The 10,475-nt window shown below is 65.3% G+C and overlaps 1 protein-coding gene across 1 annotated transcript; it reads left to right on the plus strand.

Moving 5' to 3' along the window:
* The first annotated feature begins 2,200 nt into the window (after positions 1 to 2,200).
* On the plus strand, positions 2,201 to 9,256 carry SLC38A3 (solute carrier family 38 member 3). The gene is made up of 15 exons (XM_074151238.1): positions 2,201 to 2,325; positions 2,482 to 2,566; positions 2,653 to 2,768; positions 3,242 to 3,315; positions 3,395 to 3,487; positions 3,582 to 3,663; positions 4,570 to 4,652; positions 4,809 to 4,867; positions 5,324 to 5,497; positions 5,630 to 5,709; positions 6,206 to 6,306; positions 6,408 to 6,532; positions 7,137 to 7,281; positions 7,773 to 7,876; positions 7,984 to 9,256. The coding sequence occupies exons 1-15, from the start codon at positions 2,216 to 2,218 to the stop codon at positions 8,086 to 8,088; spliced, it is 1,536 nt and encodes a 511-aa protein (XP_074007339.1). The 5' UTR covers positions 2,201 to 2,215; the 3' UTR covers positions 8,089 to 9,256.
* The last annotated feature ends 1,219 nt before the right edge of the window (positions 9,257 to 10,475 follow it).

Raw genomic sequence — 10,475 nt, forward strand, 5'->3', positions numbered from 1 at the left:
CAGGGGGGACCTGTGCTACCCCCCCGGGGCCGTCCACCGCTCCACGTATTTGCTGTTCTGCGCAGCCTTATCGCAAGGCAAACAGCATCAGGCAGGGCACGCTCTGCCCGATCGAAGCGTCTCCCGTTCCCTCCCCTTTCATCTACCCCCCTTCCCTGGCCACCACCGCCGGGAGACCCTGGCCGAGGGGCAAAGGCCGGGGCTGGCTGGGGAGGTGGTGGCGAGCGGTGCCGGGGCTGTGCCAGAGCTGTGCCAGGGCTATGCCAAGGCTGTGCCAACGTTGCCTGGCGGGAGGAAGCGTCTGGGTGGTGGTGCTAAGCCCGGTGCATGCGAAATGAGCCCGGCCGTGCCGCTTGCTATTCCGAGAGGCGCTTGGGGGAAGAAGCTGGTATTTCCTGAGCCGCCCGGCGAGGTGTAATTATAACCTGGGAGAAGAAAGGGGCTGCAGAGGAGAGCGCCCAGCCTCCCCGGCGCCCGCGGGGGAGCGGGCAGGGGGAGCAGGGCAGCTGCTGCCCGCCGCTGGTGGGATGCAGCTGAGCCCTGCCTGCGGGCAGCCTGGCGGCGCTGGGGGGGGTTCGGGGAGGTGATGGAGCACCGGGGATCTGGTGGCCCCCCTTGAACCTGGCTCTGGGAGCTGTGGGTTTCGGGATGCCCGCCCCGCGGTGGCGGGAAGGCGCAGAGTTAACGGCAGCGTTTGGACGTGCTGGCAGCCTTGTTCGTGCCTGGATCTGGCCCAAGCGGAGGCCTCGCGGAGGGGATAAATCATCACCCAGTGCTTCCTTCTCTTCCCCCGCATGGCTGAGCGTCCCTGCTCTGGTTGCCCCTGGCCTGCACCCTGCCTCAGTTTCCCCACCAGACTGGGTACCGCAGGCAGGGTGGCCCAGCTGTGTCCCCCTCATCCTAGGTCAGCCTTAGGGGCTTGGCCCCCCAGTTAGTTCTGGCAGCCAGTACGTAGCCTGGGATGACCCTACCAGGTCTCCTTGGTGGCCTGGACAAGCAGGGCAGCAGCTCAGGAGCCCGGAGGTGCTGGCACCCACACCCTGTCATGGCATCCTTCCTGCTTGCTGGGGGAGCTTCTGTCCCCAGCATCTCCCTGCCCCAGTAGTGCCATGGGAAGATGTGCCTGGTCCCCAGGGCCACCGATCCCCTGGGAGCACAAAGACGGGCATGTCCCCTGCTCACCCCATGGGGACCCCAGACACCAGGGGTGATGGGGCAGGAGCATCCTCCTGGGGTCGGGGACTGTGTCGCATCCCATCCAACCCTCGCCTTGTGCCAGATGGCATTGCCTCTTGGCTGGACATGGCCCCAATGTGGAGCCCCCCCAGCCAGGCAGACAGGACCCCAGCCCCCTGGGCCTTTGGGGGGTGGTGGAGGACCCTGCCCCGGCTGCCAGCCTGCCCCAGAAAGCCACCCTGTGCTGTTTCCCAGCGGGGTGGGGAGGGCCGGGGCTCGCACAGAGGCGGCTTTGTGCGGCATGCCAAGGCGTCCCGCGCTCGGCAGCCCGGCCGCCTTCCCCTGCCAAGGAGCTGTCTCCCTGTCCTGCGCTCTTTCCTGCTCCGTTTGTCCGGCCCTGACGTGCCCCTGAGCCCCCTGCCTTGGCACCCCGGCAGCGCCAGCCCCGGGCGGCGGGACATGGGCGATCCTTTCGTGCCGGGCATCACTGCGGGCTTTACGTAACGGCGGTGGCTGGGGGGTCCCCAAGCTCCCCGCCCCGTCCCCAGCTGCCCTCCCAAACGTCCCTGTCAGTGCCTGTCTTCAGGAGGGGAAACTGAGGCACGGAGTGGAGAGCTGCAGGCAAGGGAGTGGAGGTGGGCAGGCATCGCGGATGGAGGCTCCGGGGCTGGCACCGGGCTGCAGGCAGGGGAGAGGAGTGGTCCCACGGGGTGGGCTGTGGGGTGGTTTGCCGGGCAAGGGGACTGTCCCACCTGGGGACTCTGTGGGGCTGTCAGAGCTGGGGTGAGCTTGGCAGGGCATTGTGTGCTGAGCAGGCAGAAGGGAGAAGTTCAGCCCTGGTGATGCATCTCCATCATCCCTGGGTGCCTGTCCCTGCGATGCCACCAGCACTGGTGCTGAGCCTGACTCCAGCATCCCTGGTGGATGCAGGACTCGTGGGACCAGCCCCTCCAGTGCTCCCATCCAGAGCTGGACCCCTGTTGCCCCCATCTTGCAGAGCCCGAGGAGAGCCTGCAGTGAGACCAGCCACCTCCTCACCATGGACGCCACAGACGTGCCCCTCCAGGCCGAGATGGTGGAGCTGGTGCCCAATGGGAAGCACACAGCTGCGCTCACTGCTTCTGCTGTCCCTTCGCTGGCAGGAGACAGGTAGGGACCTTGGGACAAGTGGGGGTGCCAGGGACTTGGGGAGTCCTCCTGGCTGCTCCCTGCCCTTGCAATGCCAGCCAGCACTGCATGGGCACAGGGTGGGCATGGTGGCCCCCGGCTCTGCTTCGGCCTCACACCCCTCCCTCCGGTGGCCAGGTTTGAGGAGAACCAGTCTGGCGCAGCAGAGATGGAGGAGTTCCTGCCCCACGGTGCTGAGAAGAAGCAGACGCACTTCACTGACGTGAGTATTGGCACGGGCACCGCGGTGGCGGCAGGACGGGGGCAGCTCCCGGTGCATCCCCTCCCTGTCGTGTCTTGTGTGTGCAGTTCGAAGGGAAGACGTCTTTCGGGATGTCTGTCTTCAACCTGAGCAACGCCATCATGGGCAGCGGCATCCTAGGGCTGGCCTACGCCATGGCCAACACCGGCATCATCCTCTTTCTGTGAGTGCTGCATCCCCGCAGGGGCTCAGAAGGGGGGGTCCACATTTGGGGGGCTCATCCAGGGGGATCAGTGGGTGCCAGGGGTGCAGGTGAGAAAGTGTGACACAGGGATGGGTGTCCTGCTGCCTGAGCAATGCCAGTCCTTGGCATGAGCCCATCTGCCCCTGCCGGGCTCTGTGCCCCACTGAGGAGGATGAAGGCTTGACTTCCTTAATGCAAGACCAGATTTCCCCACATGGCCCAAAGGTGCTGGCTCCCCTTGGGTGTGGGGACACGGACCCACAGGGCAGTGGCAGCCCCCCTGCCTGTGGGATGCCCACACCCTGGGACCCATCCACCCTGTGAGCACCCAGGCAGTGCCAAGGCAAGGGTCTGGGTGGGCTGCCAGGACAGCTGCAGGCAGAGCCTGTCCATGCAGGGTTTGGCCCATGGCTGTGCTGTGACCCACGGGTGATGGTGCTGTCCTCCCGCAGCTTCCTCCTGACGGCAGTGGCCCTGCTCTCCAGCTACTCCATCCACCTGCTGCTCAAGTCCTCTGGCATCGTAGGTGAGTGTTAGGTCCCCAGCGGGGCTATGCTGGGGGTCCCCTCCTGACCCTCACCCTGCCACCACTCCCCATCCTACAGGCATCCGCGCCTATGAGCAGCTGGGCTACCGAGCCTTCGGCACGCCGGGGAAGCTGGCCGCGGCCATCGCCATCACGCTGCAGAACATCGGAGGTGAGGACGGGGCTGGGGAGGGACCTGGTGAGGCTGGGGACGGGGGACGGGGCTAGGGCACGCCAGCGCAGCATGACATTGCTCTGCCCCACAGCCATGTCCAGCTACCTGTACATCGTCAAATCTGAAGTGCCTCTCGTCATTCAGACCTTCCTCAACCTGGAGGAGAAGACCACGTGAGTGTCTCCCGCCACGCTGCCTGCCTGCCTTCCCCGGGCAGGCACCGGGGCTTCCTCTCCAGCTGTGCAGCCCATGGCAGGGATTTAGTGCCATTAAGCCACTACTATTTTTGATAACTGTCAGTGCTGAATAAGCCCCCGGGTGGGATTAAACCGGGCTGAACTTCCAATCCCTGCTCCTCACATCCCCTTGGGATCAGGCTTTCCTCCTTGAGCAGAGCCCAGGGCTGCGGGGGGAACACCGGGGCTCTGGTTGGGAATGGGGTCCCCCCATGCTGTGCCCACATCCCCACCTGGCAGCACGGGGGACGAGAGTCGGGCAAATGCTGAGCAGAGATGCCACTGGGACCTCCACCAGTCCAGGACTGGGCATCTCAGCCAGGCTCGACTCCGGCTGCTCTGGGGTGCTCGATCGCATGTGGGAGCAGGGCTGGGCAGGGGTCCTGCCCCGCAGGTGGACGGGGGCAGCTCCATCTGCCCAGGCTCTTGAGGACCTGGGTGATCCCTCTCACCGATGCTGATATCCTGGGCTGCCCATGGGCAAACATGTGCTGAGAACAGCAGTTCTCAGCCTGCCCACAGCAGCTCTAGCCCTTGGGGGTGTGCCACTATGTGGGTAGGCAGGACCCCAGCTCAAGGGTCCCCAGGGACACTGGCCTCAGGGGTCACCAGGGATGCCATCTCAGAGGTCCCCGAGGATGCTAGTACAGCAGGGATGCCAGCCTCGAGAGATGTCAGCATCCCTGGAGATGCCAGCTCAGGGGTCCAGGGATGCCAGCTCCAGGGTTCCTGGGGCTGCCATCTCTGGGGTCCCCACAGATAGCAGACAGCCTCCCCCCAGTGGCTGCCTGTGCCTCCAGTGCCCCGGCAGAGCCGGGCAGTGAGCAGGCCCTGTGCTTCCAGGGACTGGTACATGAATGGGAACTACCTGGTCATCCTGGTTTCCGTCACCATTATCCTGCCCCTGGCCCTCATGAAGCAGCTGGGTAAGTCAGGGGGATGCTGTGTGTGGCACCAGGGTTCAGCACCCTGGGACTCCTGCGGGGCGATGGTGCCAGCCTGGGGGTGACAGGCAAGCAGGGGGCACCCAGCCAACGTGGGGGTCCTGCCCACACCCACCGGCCACTCTCCTCCTTCCCCAGGCTACCTCGGCTACGCCAGCGGCTTCTCCCTCAGCTGTATGGGCTTCTTCCTCATCTCGGTGAGCACATGCCAGTGGCCAGGGATGGAGAGCATCCCTTCTGCCGGGGTGCATGGCTCTGCCGGCGTGTGGCCAGGCTGTGTGCTGTGGTGACAGCCACAACGGGGACAGCGGGCGCTCCGGGCTGCGGAGACGCCGTGGCGGTGCTGTCACACTGCTGGGTTATTTTCGGCTGAAGGAGCCGAGCGCCGGGGAGAGGGGAAGGGAGAAGGTGCTGGGGGGAGAACCATGCGCATGACCCCTCCACGTGCCGCTGCCCTGCTCTGCCCCACTGCCCATCCTGGCAGGGGCAAACTGGGGGTCCAGCATCGCCGTGGGGCACCACTGGCAAAGGGTGACCCATAGAGGGGTCCCTGCAGGGGCAACCTCACACCCAGTGTGGTGCCAGCTTGGGTGGTCAGTGCTGGGGGGTGGTGGTGCTGGGCACTGACCATCCCCGTGTCCACCCCCTGCTAGGTCATCTATAAAAAGTTCCAGATCCCCTGCCCGCTCCCTGAGCAGGAGGGGAACTTCACAGGCAGCCTCAACGCCACCCCTGTCAGCACCAGCGACTACCAGAATGGCTACACCGTCCTCCAGGCGCCTGACCAGGGCACCTGCACCCCCAGCTTCTTCACCCTCAACTCCCAGGTAGGGACCTGGGAGGCACCTGAGGCTCTGGGTGAGCCCGCACCCTGTGCACCCCATGAAGGCAGGGGGGTCCTGGTGCTGGCCAGGTGCACCAGCTTGGCCCCAGTACTCAGACGCCCTCCTCTCCTGCAGACAGCATACACCATCCCCATCATGGCCTTCGCCTTCGTCTGCCACCCTGAGGTCCTGCCCATCTACACCGAGCTGAAGGAGTGAGTCCTGTGTGGGGGCAACCGCGGGGAGGGGTGGGCTTCATCCAGCGCCATCCCAAATGCAGTGCCATCTGGGTGTGGGACCTGCACCGGAGCTCTGTGGGGAGGTGGGTGATAGGACCTGGCATGGGTGGTTGGGTGGTGGGTGATATGACCCCAGAGAGATTGGTGATATAACCCCAGGTGAGTGGGTGGCTGGTTGGTGTTGGGTGAAATCACCCCTGGGAGGCGGGTGATACAACTTGGGGTGGGTGATGTGTAAAACGACCCCTGGAAGGTGGGTGTTGTGACCAAGGATGGGTGGTTGGTTAGTGGTGGGTGATTCAACCCACCACACAGCCCAGGAAGGGGAATGCAGCCCCTCTCCACACAGCCCTCATGCACTCCAAGGTGCTCTGGTTGTCACCCCTCATTGCTGGCTGGATGCTCTGTGCCAGTGGGTACCACAGGGTGGGCTGGGCAGGGGGTGCTGTGCTGAGCCCACCATCTCCCACAGCCCCTCCAAGAAGAAGATGCAGTGCATCTCCAACATCTCCATCATGGTCATGTACCTCATGTACTTCTTGGCTGCCCTCTTCGGCTACCTCACGTTCTATGGTGAGCTCTCAGGGAGGAGACCGGGGGCCCTGCTGGCATGCTGGCACCGGGGGGGTGGCGGTGGCAGCACTCACCCAGCGGCTCCCCACTGGTGCCCACAGGCCGGGTGGAGTCAGAGCTGCTGCACACGTACAACAAGGTGGATCCCTTCGACGTGCTCATCCTGTGCGTGCGGGTGGCTGTGCTAACAGCTGTCACCCTTACCGTCCCCATCGTCCTCTTCCCGGTGAGTGGCCCTCATGGGGATGCCAGTGGCACCACCACTCCCTAGCCGAAACAGGACCTCAGCACCAGGCTTTGAGAGGGGAAACTGAGGCAGCGATGGGGCTGAGGCCCAGGATCAGGGTGGCAGGGATTGGTGGGGCCACAGGGATTGAGGAAAAGGATGGGCTGATGTCAGGGACACGGATGGGGCAGGGGAAGGGGTGATGGGGACCAACAGGGCCATGGGGACAGGGCTGGGGCAGGGGTGACAGGGACCAGTGGGGCATCAGGGTCAGGGCTGGGGCAGGGAAAGGGGTGACGGGAACCGGAAGGGCCATTGGGACAGGGCTGGGGAGGGGTTACAGTGACCAGTAGTACCATGGGAACAGGGCTGGGGCATGGGCAGGGGTGATGGGGACCAGAAGGGCTGGGGTGACGGGACTGGGAAGGGATGATGGGGACCAGCAGGGCTGTGGGGACAGGGGAAGGGGTGATGGGGAGTGGCAGGCTGTGAGGACAGGGCTGGGAAGGGATGATGGGGACCATCACAACTCAGGAATAGAGGATGGGATGGGCCCTGGGTCCAAGGATGGAGTGTGACACCCTGTCTTGGTCCCTCTCCCCAGGTGCGCCGCGCCATCCAGCAGATGCTGTTCCAAGGGAAGGACTTTAGCTGGGTCCGCCATGTCACCATTGCCGTGGTCCTGCTGACCTTCATCAACCTCTTGGTCATCTTCGCCCCCTCCATCCTTGGCATCTTCGGCATGATCGGTGTGTGGCAGCGCCTCACTCCTGTCCCTCCCTGGGTGCTGGGCTCCATGGGCAGCACACCAGCCCCTGCCTTGGCTTGGCGCTGGGCTCTTTGCCTGAGCCCCCCATTCCTCAGTTTCCCCTTCTCACCATGCTGGGACCAGGGGGTGTGGGGGGTCCCCAGCCCTGTCCCCCTCCTGGCAGGCTGGTTCCCATGGTGCGGTGCTGGCTGCTTGCGGTGCTGCCGGCCGGCGCTTGCTCTTCCCCTGGGTATTTCCCTTGATCCCCCAAGCCAGGCTCCCCCTGCTCAGCACCCGGCTCGGTGCCAAGGCCCTGGCTGCAGGGGGGGGGGCATGGGGACAGTGCCAGGACACGGCGTCCCCGGGTTCCTGGAAGGCTTTGCCAGGGCTAGGGATAGCAGGGGGGGGACAGGACCTGGCCCGGCAGCAGGGCTGGCAGTGCTGAACCGTGGGGCGGGGGCCCCCTGCCTGCTCTGTCCCTCTCTGCTCCAGGTGCCACCTCCGCTCCATGTCTCATCTTCATCTTCCCTGCCATCTTCTACATCCGCATCATGCCCAAGGACAAGGAGCCGCTGCGCTCCACCCCCAAAATCTTGGTAAGCATGAGGGGGGCACAGGGATGGGGACAGAGATGGGGGTCCTGGGGCTGGTCTGGGGACCCCATCACCCTGGGCATCCCTGACCCGCTTCCCTGTCCCTGCAGGCTGCCTGCTTCGCCCTCCTCGGGGTGCTCTTCATGATCATGAGCTTGAGCTTCATCATCATCGACTGGGCCACAGGGGGTGGAAAGAGCGGCGGCAGCCACTAGCCAGCACCGGGTGCCCACGCCAACCTCCCCCCGACCCACCGGTGCCCCAGGGAGAGCCGGCCCCGGGCTCAGCCTCCGGGCCACGGCCCTGCCAGGCTTCCCTGGGGACCTTCCGCCGTTGCTGCCCGTCACCCGCGGTGGTGGTGAGGGGGCATGAGCCATGGCAGGCGCGGGCACCCCCCGACCTGTACCCGGGATGGGGCAGCGAGCCTGGGGCAGGTGCTGTGCCCCCACCCAGCTCCAGCGGGTACCCTTCCTGCTCCGCGCCTCAGTTTCCCCATCTGTAAAATGGGGAGAATAATACTGCCCTACCTCACCGGGAGCTGGCTGTCAGGTGGAGCTCGTCTCTGCACACCCAGAGCCGCCGGCAGCGGGCACTGCCCACCATGGGGGCCAAGGACCGGGGCCCTTTCCTGGCCCCCCAGGCAGCATCGAGAGCCCTGATGAACAGTGTCCACGGCGGGCTGGAGTCCAGCAGGGTGGTCAGACCCGTGGCAGTGCCAGTGCCCAAGCTACCTGTCCTCTCCCCATGCTGTCCCCTGGTCCCTGGAGAGATGCCACCCCACTGCCCCAGCATCACGGGGGTACCCCGGCCCCTCTTGAGCCTGCCGAGGGAATGGTTGGCTCCTGGTGCCCATGGATGGGACCCCGGGGACTCTCAGGCTGTGCTTGGGGACCTGCCCCATTGCTTTGGGGAGGTGGCATGCCTGCCGGGGGTTTGGGGCCCACTGGCATCCTGCCTGTGCCCAAGGCCTGGCCCCCGCCATGGGACACAGGTGGGGAGTGTGGGGGGCTTGGCGCAGCGCTCGCTGGGGGCCAGCTCGGGTCTCCGGAGCCACCCCTCTGTCTGCGTGTCCAGACGCCAGGTTGATGGGCCCCCCTGCAACCCAAGCTGGCCCTGCTCACCTCACACCCAGGGCCAGCACCCAGGCCCCCGCAGCCCTCTCCCACCCACCCACGCCGCTGGGATGCCCCATGCCATGCCAAAACCCGGAGAGTGGCTCTGCCACCCCCACCTCCCTTCCCAGTGTGTGTGGGGGGCAGCCTGGCAGGGTGGGCAGTGCACTGGGAGGGGGGGGGCTGCCCTGCAGCGAAGTACATAAGAGTCGTATTTTTTTACCGGGGTGGTGGAGGCTGGGATGCTTTTTATAAATACTGTATATAAGAGTAGATCTTTTTTAATGTGTTGTGTTGCTCTGGGTAGCTCTGTATAATGTATATATCTATATGGGGGGGAGGAGGAGGCAGCCCTGACCCGGTGCTGGCAGGGGGCTTTGCAGACCCTCGCCATTGCCCTGGGGCTGCCGGCTTCAGCGCGTCCCCAGCGTCCCCGTCCCCAGCCCAGTTGTCCTGCGGCCACCCCTCCGCCATGCCAGGGGGAGTGACGCTTTTAAATTATCCGTGGGGGTGATGTCTGTGCTGGCGAGGAGGCCGGCGGAGCCTCTGGCCGTGAGAATAAAGATGTGAACGTGCCCAGGTCTCGGGCGTCACTGGGGTGGGTGAGGAGCCGGCACGCGGGCTGGCACCCGGCACACAGCGTCCTGGGACAGCACGGACATACGGACACGCATGTCCATGGATGCACAGACGTACGTGGGACAGCATGGACAGACACACATGCACATGGATGCACAGATGTACATGGAGACAGCACGGACAGGCATGCAAGCGCATGGATGCACAGATGTACGTGGGACAGCATGGACATATGGACACGCATGCAAATGGATACGTGGATGTACATGGGAACATCAGGGCTATAGGGACACGCATGCACAGGGTCAGAGCACACGCATGCACAGGCGTACATGGGGACAGCACAGACATATGGATACACGTGCACATGGATGCACAGACACACGAGCAGGACAGCACAGACACACACGGGGACAGCATGGACACGTGGACGCTCCCACACACCCATGGGGACAGATGGATGTGGGGACACACACGGGGGGACGCCTGCCGGGACACACGCCTGGGGGTGCGGGGACAGCAGCGGGGGCGCAGGCTGGGTCGGTGGGCCCACGGGGGACGCGGGGACACGCAGGGGCGCAGGGCTCCGCGGGCGCCAGGGGGCGCTGCGCTTCCACGCACGGATCCGGCCCGCGGGAAACCCGGCGGGGAGGGCCGGACCGGGACCCCCGGGGAGCGGGATCCCCGGTAAGGCGGACCCCCGGGGAGGAGGGACTCTCACTTCCCGCGGGAGCGGGAACCCAGGGAATCAGGACCCCCACGGGGATTGGGACACCCGTGGGAAAGGACCCTTGTGGAAGCGGGACTCCCGTGGGAGTGGGACCCCTGGGGAGTGGGATTCCTGTGGGAGTAGGGCTGGAGTCATCCAATGCCCAGTGCCAGGGCAGCAGGTGCTCCTGGTGCCCCCCCAG

Source organism: Numenius arquata, chromosome 8 (genome assembly GCF_964106895.1).
Source record: "Numenius arquata chromosome 8, bNumArq3.hap1.1, whole genome shotgun sequence".
NCBI lineage: Eukaryota > Metazoa > Chordata > Aves > Charadriiformes > Scolopacidae > Numenius > Numenius arquata.